We start from the raw sequence: 17273 nt of genomic DNA, 5'->3' as shown, positions 1-17273 counted from the left end.
AAAGAGTAATTATATTAGCTAAATTTGGACCAAGTTAACCTTCTATAGGAGATCACACATTCGATACTTTATTATTGATAAAGAAACTATGGGATGTAGATTGGTGTTTATAATGAAGTACATGGCTGATAGGACTATAGAGAAGTAAGTATAAGGAACAAAGTGGACGTGGTGTTTCATGATTTTCAGTTTTCAGTTAATTGGCTTGGATATTTTAACGACTATCAATGGGCTTGGCATGTCAATATTTTCCTCTTTGGGTTGCAACAAATTACCAGTTACTTTTGGATTATTGTCTGGTCAATTTTTGCAGGGGTAGGTGTCGGCCTATGTAAGCCCGGATTCAGTTTTCAGGAGTCATGTTGGTGAATGTCATCTTTTGGGGATATCTGGTCCTTGTTTACAAAGAATTTCACTTTTGCACAGCAAATCATAGAATTTTTTACTTATTCTCCTCACTGTTTGTTCTTCCTGTGATTGCAATCTGAGTATTTTATAAATAAAAATTGCCTATTTGAGTTATTTCCTTTGGTGCCCAAATCGAAAATCTGGGCATTTTGTTAGCGATTTGCAACTTTTATCCCATCTCTGATAGTTTGATTTTCTATTATTGCCTTGTTTTTCAATCCTGCCAATTCTATTCAATTCCCCATTAGCAAATAAATATACCGCCTTTTCCGTAGAGCACTTTGTGGGCGTATAATTAAAGTCCCATATATTAATCGAGGCTTTTTCCTCCAGATAATCATCTTCTCTCTCTCGAACTAACCCTCGTCAGAATTTAGGAAGATAGGTGGTGTAGCGATGGAAATTTTTTTAAAGGTAATTTCTTATTATACCCCAAAAGGAAAAGGTACTCTCAGAAAAAAGATCATCGAGCGGAACAGCCAACAAACAAGGTCACAACGACCCAGATAATCAAAGGAACTAAAATGATGTAACAAATAAATTGACAATTGAAAACACCATGCAAATCGTACTACTAAATGATGACGGATCAGTAAACAATGTTTCACTTTCACAGGCACTTAATTTAGGGTACTTTGAGTTCAGTTACCCTCTAAAACGGCAATTAACCTAACACCTAGAATGGGCCTCGCAAACTGCAGCGAGAGTGAAAAAGATCGTCGTCATCAAAAGTAAATTATATTCAGATTTATTCATTTGCATCCTAACAATTTCTCCACCCAAACCATACCATATCAATCGCATGTCCTTGATTCCTGATACACCTCTCCTTCAAATATACTATTGAACCTTGGTCCGAACGTCATTCAAGCATCTCTCGAGTGCTTAATACTTGACCAGGCAGCTGGTAGAGCCAGTACATTCTTTGTGGAGAATTAAGCACTCGACAGAGCTATTGTTTTTATGTCAGAAAAATAATCAAGTGACAGGATAAAGTAATGTAAATAAGAAAACGCCTGAACACTGCATTTAGTATAACTCCAAAGCGAGACAAAAATCAACCTCTTCCAGTCATTAATTAACCAAGTTCATCGACAAAAGTCAAGAAAACTTGCTACTACAAACAAAATAGAGTTGCTGCAAGCCTGCAACAGCTACTCCTCATCCCTCTGTCTGTTCCCTCAAACGACGGATGGTGCTCCTCACTGTTACTGCACTGGCCGTGCTGGTAACAAGGAAAAAATAAACAAAAATGAGGTTAACATCTATGCCAAAGAAAAGTTAAATTGCAGGAAATTAGGGTATAGGCATCCAATAAGCTAGCTTACTTCAGGGTATAAGCACCCCCGGCCTTCACTTTACCACAGTCCTTGCACCCCCAGATTCCTACTGCTTTTCTCTTCACAGCATACTAGACCAACCACCAAACACATTCACCATATAAATTTCACAATTTCAGAAGAAATATACAGAACCAACATTGCACTATTATGAAAAAGGATCTGTAGCTCAATTTATAAACAGGTCAAGCGAAGGTAAATACAATAACACAATTTAGGTTTTCTCATCTATCGCATTAATTAAGAGTTCAGCTCCTCAACCATACAAGAAATAATTTAAATCCATTTTTTGATCATTCCCTCACCATATTTTTTTCATGACTACAATGACCAAAGTCATTTATGTGACATTTTAAAAGCTTGTGCTTGCCCAAATTGTGGCTTACAACCCTGTATGTACGACGCGAACTACATTTGCAGTTATGCCATATAAAACTGTGTGACTGAACACTCGAGCCTAGAATTGCCCCTAAAACTATACACAGGGTAGTGATCTGATGAGATATGGTACATCAATGTACTACAAAATGCATATTTAACGGTCAATAGACACATCTAAACGAAACACTAAGAAATACCTTGCCACAAAACTCACAAAAGTACTTGCTATGTTGGCTTACTTCCATTTTCTTAATTTGCTTTCTTAAACTGGCACCATATCTTGTGCCTGTTCCATGGGAATCAAATGCATCAGCCCGGCACAAAAATATAAAAAGCAGAAAACAATACTACGAAACTGAACAAATGAAAATTAAACAACTATACGTACCATATTTGCCAACAATTCCGGCCTTCTTAGTTCTCTTAGTCTGCAAAATGGAGAGAAGCAAGCAATAAATACTTGAAGTTTATAACTGCTAAAATATATAGCTATTCTAGGGCTTTACATTGGTCTCCATTTTTATCCTACCTTCAGAAGTTGGCCATAACAATCGAATTCGGATTAGCTGAACGCAATGGCTGTTTGGCTGGCTGTGGAACCAATGATGAGGTTCCATGCCAGTAATAAATTTACGGACCCCACTGTGATAGGTGCGGGCCCCATGTACTTTATTACTGGCGTGGAACTTTATCATTGGTTCCACAGCCTGCTGAACAGCTATCACATTCAGCCAAACCTTGCTCTTAACAATCAGATTGGTATACGAGAAAAGATAATGTACGAGTTCATGTACTAGCTAGTTTAAAGATGGTCTCTAACATGTTAGGACTAGAAAGCAAGATATGATCAGATATTCAAGCACTATGTCATGTCAAAGCCATCTGGGTATCTCCTTATGCATTGAGCATACTTCAAGCACACTAGACAGAAGCAACATCAACGATTCCACATAATCCTTGTTTGTCATGTAAACTAGCATTACAAATTTTCCTATTACCCCTAATTATTAGTGCATCGTTAGATGTTTTGGCCTCCCTAGTCAATGTTAGATGAATAGTTCCTAAATATAAAATATCAACACAATCGCATATATAAGTCAAAATGAACTGCAACATGTAATAAAAGAATGATATATATATATAAAACACATCTTTTTGTTAGGAAAAAAATGCAGTCTTGCCAATTTGATGTTCCTATTTATCTATGGCATCTTAGAACCAGCACCACATTGATTGGAAGGAAAAAGGTTATCCTCCACCATCTTCTTTTATTTTATTTTATTGAAGTTTGATACATCACCATCTTCTTGATTATATGCCTTATTTCTATTTATATACAACCAACCAACCATGTACCATAACAAATGGAACATGGGATGACTCACAAAGTATAAGGTGTCCCCAAACATTCATTGATTTATGAGTACAACTGATATATTTAAATTCCAAGTATCTTACAAGTTCTGCAAGTATCTACTTCTATCTTTCACTCTTTACTAGTCTATCAAGATAAAAAAGGGTCCTGCACCATACGCTGTATTCAAATTGGTAGGCAGTATTAAGTGCTTTCCGACCAAGAAAATATTGAATCTACCAAACAGAAGCATAAAATGACAGGAAAAATCAACAGAAAGACATATCAAATCGACCATATGTGAAACCGCTCTAGCATCCCAACCAGAACCCAAACAATACCCTCCAAATCACAAACGAGCATGTAGAGCAGCATTTAGCTCACCATCTACGCATGACCATATAAATACTTAAAATTTGGCAAATGCATTACTATGAACCCTAAAAACAAAACCCCAACATCAAATTGACAAATGTATGAAAGATTAGCATTATATTTTCCATCCAAGAAAATATAAATCCTTAAAAACGCAAGAATTATTCATCATTACGAATCCTAGAACGACAATTTAAGAATAATCAACCCTAAGCAAAAGTAAGAAATTTATCCGCAAAACATGAATGAAAAATAGAACTAAAAGAGGCTCAGGTCGATCAGCTCTTCAGGGAAACAACGACTGAGAATGAATCAACCAAAGAAAGAAGAGAAGGAGACGAGATCGTACCATGTTGGCGGAACTCAGCTGACGAAGAGCAGAATGCCGTATGAGCAAATGCGACTATGTGAGAAGCTCAAAACCCTAACGAAGAGATCTTATATATCACCTCAAGGGTCTCCGGCGTTTATTTACGAAAATGGCCTTAGGATATATTTTACTAGTTTCTTTTGTTTCTTTCTTTCTTTCTTTCTTTATTTCTTTTTTTGTTAAATATTTAATGCTCAATTTGGAAAAATTATAAATATATATAAAATAAAAGATTTTTACTCCTTTCAATCTAACCTAAAGTAACCCTACATTAAACTTTTAATTACACAAAAACATTGTCCACAAAAAGATTAAGGGTCTATCTAGTTCATGGACAAGATTGTAAATAGAATCAGAACTGGAATCCCTAAGAATCGAAACTGAAATCATTTATTCTTGATGCTTGTTTGGTTTAATAAGGAATTAGAATTGGATTCCAATTGTTGTTGTTTGATTTATTGTGAGTTGGAATCAGAATCAATTAAAATTTTTGTTTTGTATTAATCCATTTATTATTTTAGTATTATTTTATGAATATATAATCATTATTTTATCAGTACTTTGTTATTATTATTTTATTAGTATTTAATAACTAATATCTTAGTATTTATTATTAATTATGAATATTTTATTAATATTGAATAATTAAATTCTATTATTACTTTAATTATATTAATATTTTATTTCTACTTAGCTATTATTATTGTTTATTAAATAATATTTTTATTATTTTATTAGTATCTAAAATTAATATCTTAGTATTTATCATTAATTTATTAATATATTGTTATATTATTATTACTTCAATAATATTTTTATCATCATGTTTTATTAATAATTTATTGTTTTATTATTATTATTTTCTTATTAGCTTAATTAATATTTTATGGTTTAGCTAATTGACTAACTCTACCCTTACTGTTTGAAAATTGACTAAGTGTACCCTTACTGTTTCTGACAATTGACTAAGTATACCCCTAACCGTTAAATATGGACAAAAAAGGTAAAATGCCCATTATACCCCTATTCAAAATTACATTTTTATCCCTGTTTTTAAATTAACTCAATCCCTCTCAAACACTCGCCCAATCTGTCGAAGGGAAGAGAAGAGAGGAGCGCCATCCATCGACAGCTCGACGCTACCATCGCCATCGCCATCTCCACCGATGGCGATCGCTGCAAATACCGAACGGCAGAGGTCCAATGCACGGAAGTCCGACGGAGGTCGGCAGTGGGTTTTTTTTTCTTAACACCCCTTTTTGTTTGTTTAGCATTAATAAACCCTAAACAAAATGGAGGTGAGTTTTTTTGTTTCTTACTAAAGGAATCTGTAGTGTCTGATTAGAATATAGTGTTATTTTTTCACTTTTGCAGGGTTATTTTTTTTCGCTTTGTAGTGAGTTCTACAGACGAACTGAGTGTGCTCTTTATTGAAACCTGTAGTTTCTGAGGTATGTACAAATGCCTTGTATGTGGTAGGGGACCATCTCTTTGTGATTTGTGTGTGTAGGGAACCATACTTTGAGATTCGTGGCCTATGGCCGCGTTCATGTCAGTTCTTAGACCGAGTCAAATGGCGGTTTTGGGACCCATGTGTTTGCTACATTGCAAACATTGGATCCACATGTGACTACTTCAAAAGCAAAGGGTTGTGTTGCCAATACAACCCCATGTGTTTGACTAAATGCTTGAACCACCTAGAAAGGGTTGTGTTGCCAATACAACCCCATGTGTTCGACTAAATGCCTGAACCCCCTAGAAAGGGTTGTGTTGCCAATACAATCCCAGGTGTTCGACTAAATGCCTAAACCCCCTAGAAAGGGTTGTGTTGCCAATGATGATGCATTTGAGCATGAGTGTGGTTATGGAATGGAGGGTGCTGATGGTGAATTTGATGAAGATCAGAATTGTGGAGATGGTCTAGGTGGTGATGATGATTGGTTGGAAGGTGGTGTTGGTGACTCTGATACAGAACAACTGAGTGGTTTTGGTGTACCATCAACCGGCCATGATGGTGTTGGTGTATCATCAGTTAGGGATACATTTGATTTGTCGGATTATGAGTCATTGAGTGATAATGACAATCCAAAGAGAAGGGGATACAGTTGATTTGTTGAATTATCAAGACACTCCGTGACAAACATACTTGTCTGAGGGTGACAACAAATACGGAAGCTACCAACACATGACTATTCACAAAGATTGAGGGGCTGTTAAGGGTTGACCCCAGCTTGTTAGTACATGTACCCACTGTTGAAATCAGGCGGTTGTATGGAATAGAAGTTTCATGGAGGAAGACACATAGAGCCTGCCTAAAGGCAATTGATAGGATTAGAGGGTCTCTGGCCGAATCATACTCTTTGTTACCTAAGTACTGCACAACTTTATTGGCAAGTAACCCTGGGTCTATTGTCAAACTGCATGCTCCGCTAGCCATAGTAGATGACACATATGGCACATTCAATAGAGTGTTCATCTGCCTTATAGCCTACAAGAATGGCTTCTTAGAGGGATGTAGAAAAATTGTTGGGTTGGATGGTTGTCACACTAAGACTAGTGCAATTGGAGGGATAATTCTATTGGCTATAGGCCAAGATGGAAATAATGGCATATACCCCATTGTATATTTTGTTGTGGAAGCCGAGAACAAAGAAAGTTGGTTGTGGTTCTTGAATGAGCTTCGTGATGCATTGTGTATTGATGACCCACACAAGTGGACTTTTATGTCAGATAGGCAGAAGGTATGTGTGTTATATTTTGAGTTTATTTTTTTCTTTGATTTATTATGTATACAACTATTATCTTTGAGTTCATTTTTTCTTTATGTGAGATAGGCAGAAGGCAACTCATACACCCAAACTGACTTTGCTCACTATATGGAAGTTGTAAAGAACTATTCTAAAGAAGCATATGATTGGTTATGTAAGATCCCCCCTATAACATGGTCTAGACATGGGCTTGACCCAATTGTTAAATCGGATGACATCACAAACAATTGGACTAAGTCATTCAATTCTTTGATTGGGGAGTCTAGGTCTTTGCCGATCGTAGAAATGCTAGAAGATGTAAGAAAGAGACTGATGCAAAAACTATTTGAGAGACATGAGGCTACCAACGCACAAGCATCTGTGCTAATGCCAAGGGTGGAATCAATCGTCAGCAGAAGGAGGAGAGAGGCCAGGTGATTATTGGTTAAAAAGCATATTCATTTATATAGATTTTATCTTTTTCATTAGTTGAATCAATTGTACATTGCTCACTCATGTTAACTACACTTATAGGTCAGCTAGGGTTTTCAGGTCTAGACATTATGAGTACCAAATAAGAGGGAATGATTTGGTTGATAATGTGACTAAGATGGATGCTAAGACCTGCACTTGTAGAGTATGGGACATCAGTGGCATCCCATGCTGTCATGCACTTGCAGTTTTAACATACACTCGAGGTACAATAGAGGAGTTGTGTGACATGGCCTTTCACAAGTCCACATATTGAAGAGTGTATAGCCACCTTATACATGCACTACCTGGGCAAAAGTATTGGGCACCAGTTGACCACCACCCAATCAAACCTCCAGTAGTGAGGAGAAGACCAGGTCAACCTCCAGTTATTAGGAGAAGGGAAGAAGATGAGGCAAGCCCATCCCACCATGGCCTATTGGAATGTGAGACAGTAAGATGCTCTATTTGTGGTGGAACTGGGCACAATAGAAGGAATTCTCGTGCTCCTCCTCCCAGTGGCAACAATACTAATGTACATGTATCATTGTTTAAAAATTTGAACACACTAATAGTTATAATTTTCACTTGAATAATAATATTTAACTATCCCTGGTAGGTTGATGTGCCTGCTCCAGAACAAGCTCAAACCAACCGGATGGTTAGAAGGAAACTCTTGTATATCATGAGGGGGGGGGGGGGGGGGGTTAAGTACCCACCCAATGCATGGCACCATGGGGATGGCTTCTTCATCTATAGCAATAGGTAACATTGCTAATGTTGTAGATTGTTATAGTATCTTCTACCTCTATCCAATTTCATTTCGATACTATAACATATGGACTTAGCAATATCATTAAATTTTTGTAGGTTGAAGGTCGAAGCAGCCAAGAATTGAATAGACCGTTGTGCATTTTTGTCTCAGGATATATATGATGGAACTAACTTCCAGAAAGGTTTCTAGATAGTGATATATATGATGGAACTGATATATTTTTGTTCAACTAACTTCATTCTTGTTCTTTTTTTTTTTGTTCAACTATCTCATTGGAATGAAATATTGAACCAAAAAATTGGTGTAACAGATGATGGCATGTGGTGAAGCCCTTTATTTGATGTTCTATCTAGAAATATTGAACCAAAAATTTGTTTTTTTCTCCATTTCTTAGTCATAATCATAGATGTGTGACCCAATTTTTGGGTGGGTGATGAAACTCAATTTGCAGAGATAACTATTTTCTTGCTTATATAGTGATGAGGTTTCTTCTTCAGGGACATCTATTTTCTTAGCAGGTGATGAAGCTTCCTTTTTGGGGCCATCTATTTTTTTGGTAGGTGATGAATCTGAGATATCCAGTTTCTGAGTTGGGTAACCGAAAAGGCATAGATCACAGATTTTTAGTCATCTTTGTAATAGAAATTTTAGGTTTATTGGGTAACTCAGTTGGGTAGATCATTTGCTACTTCATTGTTCACCTTCTTGAGGTCTATGAACCAATTTTTTCACAGTAATGCTTTATGGGGAAGGACTGTTCTAGCTAAATATGGTGCAGGTGATTCAATATGGGAGCTAGCTGAAACAAGAATGTCTTATGAGATTGCTCAAAGCAAAGACTGCTTAGTTGCTGAGGTAGGGGATACAACAGTTTGGTGTCTGATGTTTAGAAGGAATCTAAATGATTGAGAGGTTGGACAGTAGATGAAGATGATGCAGCAATTGTCTAGCATAACTCCTGGCTTCATGAATAGGGATAAGAGAATTTGGAAGTGGGATAAAGCAAGAATGCTCACAGTGACACTACAAAAAATACTAATGTCGCCAAAACCGCTACAAACATCGTAGAAATTTTCTCGTGACGTTTGCACAATCGTTGCGCCTATAAAAGTTTGGAAAAGTTTCCACGATGTTTGTAGCGATTTTCGGTGACGTTTGCAAATGTCATTGAAATCGATCTTTAGTGACATTAAATAGCAATTTTCGGTGACTTTTGCAAATGTCATGAAAGATCACATTTTTGGCGACATTTGTAAACGTCATCAAAGGCCACACATTTAGCGACATTTATAAATGTTGCCACATATTGATAACTTTTGGCGACAATTGTAAATATCGCCAAAAGCCATCAAAATTTTTCCCTTGACTACCAAAAGTTGAGTGTTTCTTTTTTCCTATTTTCCTCATTTTTAAAGCTATTCGAATTAATTTAAATCACCTGCTTTACACCTGATTAATCACATTTATCAATATAACATTTTATTTGATAATATAAACATATATTAAAATATTATATAAAACATTAATACTTACAATTAAACATTTATGTTTAAGCAAAATATATATATATATATATATATATATATATATATATATATATATATACAAAAAAGAAGATAAAATAACATCCAAAATGAAGGGATTTCCCATTTGCATTCGCATTCTCCTCACCCCATTTGGATAAATCATGTTCGCTTGATTTGTCTCAAGACCTGCGGTGCAAATTCCATTTGCATTGGTACAAAAGCATGGGAGTGCATTAATTGATTTAAGTGCAAATTCTGATTTATGTTTGATTCAACTTCTACGTTATAATAGTCTACTCATTTTGCAGTATAAGATGGTTATAATCAGTCATTCACAAAAATCAAAAGAAAAAAAAAATTCTTCCCATGAGCTCATTAGGACCCATTAAAAGGCTTCATTCATGCTCCTCTAAGTAGTAGTAGTAGTAGTAGTAGTAGTAGTAATCTCTTCTCTAGCATATAATTGGTAGTTTGTAAAATTCAATGTTTTCTTAGGTCCACAAGAAACAAGATAAATTTCTAGGTGGAAGCTTCATCCTCATGCCTGGATGGTTTACAACCCATTGTTACAGACAAGATACCATGTTTTTATGAAGAAAGGAAAACTCCATTATTTGAAACATGAATAAATCAATGCTTTCTGTTGGGATATTGAAATTTATGCTGAAAAAAAAAAACAAAACCACACAACCAATTCTATTCATATTCAAAAAGCAACGTCTGGGGTCCAAATAAATAGGTTTATAGCAAAACTAACCTTAGCTAAAAATAAGCAATTAAACTAGAAAGTGGATAAACATGGTCCACTAACTCAAAAATAATGCCTAACAATTAGGAAGTAATTCACCCACTAAGTATTCAACATTCCCACTAAATTTGAAGCACTACTCAACATTCCTACTAACTATTCAACATTCCCGCCAAGTTTGAAGCACTATTCAACACTCCCCCTTTCTTCAAAACTTGTTACTCCCATCTACAATCTGAAGTACTCGTGCCTGGCACGTGGCAGAGACTTGGTAAGAACATCATCTACTTGTTCATTGATCCCACAATGCTTCATTGCTATTGTTTCTTCAGCAACCAGATTTCAAATGAAATGATAGCGAATGTCAATGTGCTTTGTTTTGTTGTGGAAAGCTGGATTTTTTGCCATAATGATTGTTGCCTTGTTGTCACAGAACACTTGAGTTGCACCTTCTTGAACTTGGCAAAAATAAGCTAACAATCTCCTTAGCCAAACTACTTGACAAACTGATGTCGTTGCAACAACATATTCCGCTTTTGATGATGACAAGGCCACGATCTCTTGCTTCTTTGAACTCCATGAAATAGCACCCGAACCAAGGGAGAAAACATAGCCAGAAGTGCTTTTTCTATCATCCAAACAACCTGCCCAGTCATTGTCAGTAAAGCCCAAAAGTTTGAAATCTGATACTTTTGAGTACCAAATTCCAAAATCAACAGTTCCAGCAACATAACGAAGGATCCTCTTTGCTGCCCTGAGGTGATGCATTGTTGGGTTATGCATAAATCTAGAAACAATGTTGATTGGTAATGCTATATCAGGCCTTGTGTGAGACAAGTAGTTCAAACCACCAACCATATTTCTAAAATACCTTGCACTCGCCATTCTGATGCCATCATTAGCTACGAGTGTCTCATTCACATTCATGGGAGTTGGAGATATTTTACAGTTTAACATATTGAACATTTTCAACAAATCATTAGCATATTTTCTTTGAGAAATAAAAATCCCATCTGCACTTCGGTTCACCTCCAAACCAAGAAAATAATGCAACAAACTCAAATCTGACAATTCGAATTCTTTCATCATGTAGGACTTAAATTCCTCAACAAGAGACTCACAAGATCCCATATAAATTATGTCATCAACATAAAGACACACCACCAAAAATTTAGAGTTACCTCGCTTCTTTACATAAAGTGTTGGCTCATTTTTGCTCCTTTCAAATCCATTCTGCTGAAAGTAAGAGTCAATCTTGTTATACCAAGCTCACGGGGCTTGCTTTAGGCCATATAAAGCCTTCTTTAACTTGTAAACTTTGTTGTCATTGCCACTAATAAAACCTTTAGGTTGAGAAACATACACCTCTTCATCTAGTTCTCCATTCAAAAAGGCAGATTTAACATCAAACTGGTACACAACCCAATTTAATTATGCAACCAAGGCTAGAAAGGTTCTCATCGTTTCAAAGCGAGCAACCAGAGAAAATGTTTCTTCAAAGTCAACACCTTGCTGCTGAGAATACCCTTTTGCCAGCAACTGAGCTTTGTGTTTTTGTATAGTACCGTCAGCATGATACTTTGTTCTGTGCACCCACTTGAGCCCAATAACATTCTTGCCTTCCGGTAGATTAATCAATTCCCAAGTTTCATTTCTTTCAATAGCCGTCATCTCTTCTTTCATTGCATCCTACCAAACTTGACTTTCTGTAGCTTCATCATAACAAATGGGGTCAGAAACATACAAAGCAAAGCTACATGAAGCATAAATATCCCTCAATGATCGGAATTTTCTTGGAGATGTTTCACTACAAGAACTTGAAGATGAGGATTGCAAGTTTGCCGGAACTGGAGGGAGATGAGTGAATGGTTGAACTGCTACTATCAGCATATGGACTACCTAGTTCTGGAGGTTCTGTCATAGGGGTTATACTAGCATCTTCTGTAACTTGAGGTGTTGTAGGTGTTGCATTGTCATTGTTCCAGGCTCAAGTTTCTTCTTCGTTGAACTTAACATCCCTGCTTATGATTACTTTGCCACTCACAGGGTTATACAACTTATATGCTTTGGATTAAGGGCTATAGCCAACAAAAATGCATTTTTTGATTTTTCATCAAGTTTGTTACGAGTTGGAGAAGTAACGAAGACATAGACTATACAACCAAAAATTTTTAAGTGGCTTACCTACGGCTTCCTGCCCTTCCAAGTTTCATATGGGGTCCGGTTCATGACAACCTTTGTAGGTGAGATATTGAGAAGGTATACTGTTGTTGCCACTGTTTCTGCCCAGAACTGATTAGGAACACCACTTGTTTTCATCATGCTTCTTGCCATTTCAACCACCGTTCGATTTTTCCGCTCAGCCACACCAATTTGCTCCGGTGTGTACGGTGCTGTAAACTCCCTATGAATGCCATTTTCCTCACATAAAACATTAAATTCATTAGAGGTAAATTCACCACCCCTATCGTAATGGAGTGCCTTTATACAACGCCCACTTTGCTTCTCCACTAATGCTTTGAATTTCTTGAAAGTTTCAAAAGTTTCTGATTTGAATTTCAAGAAATACACCCAACTCATGTAGCTGTAATCATCAGTAAATAACAAAAAATATTTGCTTCCACCAAATGATTCAATACTCATTGGACCACACACATCAGCATGTACCAATTCAAGACAATCAAAAGCCCTCCATGACTTGTCTACAGGAAATGAATTTCTACTTTGTTTCCCATAGACACAGCCTTCACAGAAATCAAGACCATCAATTTTCGGCAACCCAACAACCATATTTTTTTGAGTTAACAATTTCAGCCCTTTCACATTTAAATGCCCATAACGCAAATGCCATATTTTTGCATCACTAGCTCTAGCAATCAAGGCACAATTTCTTACTTTAGAGACTTCTAACGGAAACATTTTATTTTGTGCCATAGGAATGCTAACTATTATATGTCCTGTTTTCTTATCTTGAACAGAACAACAACCATCATCAAACAAAATAGAGTATCCACCATCTATCAATTGCCCAACACTCAACAAATTATGAGCTAAATTAGGAACATATTGCACATCATGGAGGAGTTTTACATTACCTTGTGAGGTTTTGATGACAATTATACCTTTCCCTTCAACTTGCATTTGCTTGTTGTCTCCGAGTCGAACTTCACTTTTCTGCGACTCGTCAAGTTCTTTAAAAAGAGACTTTGTTCAAGACATATGGTTGGAGCATCCACTGTCTAGAAACCAAACTCCATTGGAAGCATTATCAATAGGAGAATGAGCCATGAATATCTTGCTCTCCTCCAACTTTCTCTGTAAAATTGGCTTGTTTTTGCTCATCTTTCTGCTTGGTCCAACAATCTACTTCTTTGCGACCCAATTTTTTACAATATCGGCATTGGATGGTGCTTTTGTGTTGGTGTTGATTACCAAATTGGCCTCTTCCTCTGCCGCCACCGCGACTTCGACCACCTCTGCTCTGTCCCCAGCCTCCTGAATTTTCTAACTTTCCCTTGTAAGAAGACTCCCCCTTAACATGAAAATGAAAAGCCTTATCCTCAACCTTTTCATAGGATATGCTCAATCTAACTTCATGGGCTAACAGAGAACTCATTAATTCATCAAAAGTATAAGTAGACAAGTCCTTAGACTCTTCAATTGCAGCAACTACATGATCGAATTTTGAGGTTAAACTCCTCAAAACCTTACTCACAACAGTTTCATTACTAACACTTTCACAATATGACTTCATATGATTAACAATCCCAGACACCTTAGATAAAAATACTTGTACAAATTCTTTTTCTTTCAGGGCCAATGTTTCAAAATCACGACGAAGAATCTGTAGTTTTACAGTAATTACCTTCTTGTCGTCCAAAAAATCTTGCTTTAGAATCTCCCATGCTTGAGTGGAGGTGCTAGCTGCTGCAATTCTTGGAAAAATTTCTTCATCAAGGGCCTGTTGAATGAGGAACAAAGCCTTTGCATCCTTCTTATGGGTTTCTTGCAACCGTTGATCGGGCTCGGACGGATTTGTGTCTTCAAATCCCTTCTCCACCAAGTCCCACAGCTCTTGAGACTTGAACACGGTCTTCATTTTGAGGCTCCAAAAATGATAATTTTCCTCTTTAAAGACTAGACTTAGGGGCAGAGTTGAGGAATTGGTTCCGTTGCTTGCCATGAAGGAATTTCTCTCTTCTTTACCCTTTGCCCAGATAAAGACCGAACCTGGCTCTGATACCAAAGAAATTGTTGGGAGATTGAAATTTTATGCTGAAAAAAAAAAACAAAGCCACATAACCAATTCTATTCATATTCAAAAAGCAACGTTTGGGGTCCAAATAAATAGGCTTACAGCAAAACTAACCTTAGCTAAAAATAAGCAATTAAACTAGAAAGTGGATAAACATGGTCCACTAACTCAAAAATAATGCCTAACAACTAGGAAGTAATTCACCCACTAAGTATTCAACATTCCCACTAAGTTTGAAGCACTACTCAACATTCCCACTAAGTTTGAAGCACTATTCCATGTTCCCACTAAGTTTGAATCACTATTCAACACTTTCTTAGTTCAGGAAGTGTGCAAATACAAATATGTACAGTGTCAATTTTGCACTGTACAATATATATTTGTATTTGCACTCTTTCCAAACCGAGCCTTAAAAATCATCGAAGGCAGTAATGCAGACTGTTGAGACATACATACCTTCTTTTGTCAATTTGCATAGGTCCACCAGTGTTTCAATAGAGAGATGAAGATCATGACTTCCAACATTCCCCTAAAGCTGATGAAGGCAAAAATCGACAAAAATTGAAAGAACAAATCCCTTATATCTACTTTTAACAAGTTAAAGAGAAGAATAATTAAAATGTCAAAGGAAGGCATTAATTTCAGTTGCTACCTCTAAAAGTGCATTTCCAAGATTTTCTTCTCACAATTCAGCCTACAATAAAATCAAACCAGAAACAAAAGTTTGAGTTGAAGAGGGGGAAAAATAATTAAATGAACTATAAATGATCATTACCTGATCCTCAACTATCAAATAGAAATCATCTATTGATATTGTTGCATATTTCCTAAGATTTAATTATAGCTCTCAGAAACTCCATATTTTTCATATAGTCTTCACTCTAAAAAGGAAAGTTTATATAAAATATTGCACTAGTTTGCAACCAACCTTCTAGTGCATCATAAAAGATAATCTAGAGTAGAAATAAGTGTAGTCTTCCCACTTCTTTGTGGAGCAGTGAAACCAATCTGTACCACAAACATAAATTATCTATATGAGCTGTTTATGCATTGGCATACTTATGGACAGTGATCAGGAAATATGGAAAACAATTTGTCCAAAAGGATATCTATACCACTAAAGGAGGGATATCTTCTGCATCCTTGAACATTATTGATCTGTGATGGAAAATTTGATCTTCACACCAGAAGAACACCAGTATATAAAAGTGATAAAATCTGGCTTTCTGAGGGATTGATAGGTTAAGTTCATTGAATTGAAATAATTTGTAGAGGTAAAGCCCACATTTTAACCACTTATGAAAAGTCTTTGCAATTATTTTTGGGGTCAGACCCAGTTTCTCTACAAGAGGACCTGAGCATGCAAACTCATAAAATTCCTGCACAGAGGAAACAACCGTTGGTGTTGCATGAGACATTGTATTGTTAAAATATTTTAGCTTACAGAGCAGATATTCCAAAGGTTTTGTTCTAGTCAGGTTTATGCCTTTACAATGACAAATATTTGTAGGAAATTTTGGTTCTTCTTCTTCTCGTAGGTCATCAGCTCCTCTATTATAAAAATTAATTAAAATAGGGCAGTCAAGAGTTAATATTGCTTTGTTTTTTCTTTCAAAGTAATATAGTTCAAACATGTCACAGAAAAAGTTTAGGCTTACTTGATCTGAAGTTGGCGAAGACAGCTGGAAGTTCTGCGCAGACAATTGATTGAGATCACAATTGAAGAACTTAATAACTTCCTTCTCTATCCCATCGCTTTCCTCTTCAGCTACAAGCTTCATCTTTTTTCCTTCTGAACTTCTATCATTTCGTGCACATCTTCAGTGTATTCTGTGGTTCTTTTCGCTAGGGTAGCAGCAACAATCTCTGAATTTCGCATTGAAGGGTTGTTTGGGTTTGGATTCGGGTTAGAAATATTTTCTAGGATCAGGATCTCTTGACCCGGATCCGAACCCATTTTTGTTATCCCCTCTTCCCAACAATCCTTTTCTTGCTCAATTTCTGCTGAAGCTTCAGATTCTGCTTCAGAAAAATACTTCACTTTGCATGTCTGTCCTATTATCAGAGATTTTGACTTCTCAAGACTGCTTTCCGAATCTAGTAAGACTTGCCTTGTGGGCTTTTCTTTTCCTTTTTCTTGTTCCATCGGTAGTATCTCAGCAATTGAACTACTTACACCATTACCCGGAAAGGAAAAAGCATGTCTACTATTGCCTCCCACCTTCCTTCTAGTCCATTTGCTTCCTGTAGGCACCGTGAAACTTCACCGGAAGAAACTTTCCAATGATAAGATTACCTTGAAATTTTGGTTGAAGGCTTTTGGGTTTGACTTGAAAGCACCTTCACATTCTTCTTCCCCAAAAAATCCGCATCTAATTGGAGTTTTGGAAACAACCAGTTCTATCCCCTTATGCGACTCCTGGTTATCTTGCTTGCTTCGAAAGGAAATTTCCTAAACCTGGGGATCATCTCTAACCTTGCCTTCATTGACCAGATCTTGTGGTCCATCTGTTGACTTCTTCT

General features: G+C 36.5%; 2 protein-coding genes and 1 pseudogene across 2 annotated transcripts; 1 reads left to right on the top strand and 2 right to left on the bottom strand.

Moving 5' to 3' along the window:
• Positions 1-1409: 1409 nt before the first annotated feature.
• LOC104599807 (large ribosomal subunit protein eL43z) lies at positions 1410-4326 on the bottom strand. The gene is made up of 5 exons (XM_010262538.2): positions 4208-4326; positions 2518-2557; positions 2327-2415; positions 1737-1819; positions 1410-1633 (listed from the first exon to the last, which is right to left on the bottom strand). Exons 1-5 carry the CDS (start codon positions 4208-4210, stop codon positions 1570-1572), a joined length of 279 nt encoding a protein of 92 aa, XP_010260840.1. The 5' UTR covers positions 4211-4326; the 3' UTR covers positions 1410-1569.
• Positions 4327-6028: 1702 nt separating this feature from the next.
• On the top strand, positions 6029-7723 carry LOC104599862 (uncharacterized). Its single transcript, XM_010262603.1, has 4 exons — positions 6029-6332; positions 6509-6969; positions 7063-7409; positions 7510-7723. The coding sequence occupies exons 1-4, from the start codon at positions 6029-6031 to the stop codon at positions 7721-7723; spliced, it is 1326 nt and encodes a 441-aa protein (XP_010260905.1).
• Positions 7724-15159: 7436 nt separating this feature from the next.
• LOC148790530 (D-glycerate 3-kinase, chloroplastic-like) lies at positions 15160-16168 on the bottom strand (annotated as a pseudogene).
• Between the last annotated feature and the right edge of the window lie 1105 nt (positions 16169-17273).

Source organism: Nelumbo nucifera, chromosome 7 (genome assembly GCF_055504915.1).
Source record: "Nelumbo nucifera cultivar China Antique chromosome 7, China Antique-T2T, whole genome shotgun sequence".
NCBI lineage: Eukaryota > Viridiplantae > Streptophyta > Magnoliopsida > Proteales > Nelumbonaceae > Nelumbo > Nelumbo nucifera.
This window is presented reverse-complemented; position numbering and strand designations above follow the sequence as displayed.

What these genes read in the sequence shown, in the direction of transcription:
- LOC104599807 (XM_010262538.2), bottom strand. An exon ending in TTTGTGAGTTTTGTGGCAAG is followed by an intron (nt 1,820 to 2,326) that starts GTATTTCTTAGT and finishes TGGTTGGTCTAG; the next exon opens with TATGCTGTGAAGAGAAAAGC. An exon ending in GGGGGTGCTTATACCCTGAA is followed by an intron (nt 1,634 to 1,736) that starts GTAAGCTAGCTT and finishes CCTTGTTACCAG; the next exon opens with CACGGCCAGTGCAGTAACAG.
- LOC104599862 (XM_010262603.1), top strand. Translation starts at nt 6,029, where the DNA reads ATGCCTAAACCCCCTAGAAAGGGTTGTGTTGCCAATGATGATGCATTT. An exon ending in TCCAAAGAGAAGGGGATACA is followed by an intron (nt 6,333 to 6,508) that starts GTTGATTTGTTG and finishes TGTATGGAATAG; the next exon opens with AAGTTTCATGGAGGAAGACA. An exon ending in AGAAGGAGGAGAGAGGCCAG is followed by an intron (nt 7,410 to 7,509) that starts GTGATTATTGGT and finishes CTACACTTATAG; the next exon opens with GTCAGCTAGGGTTTTCAGGT.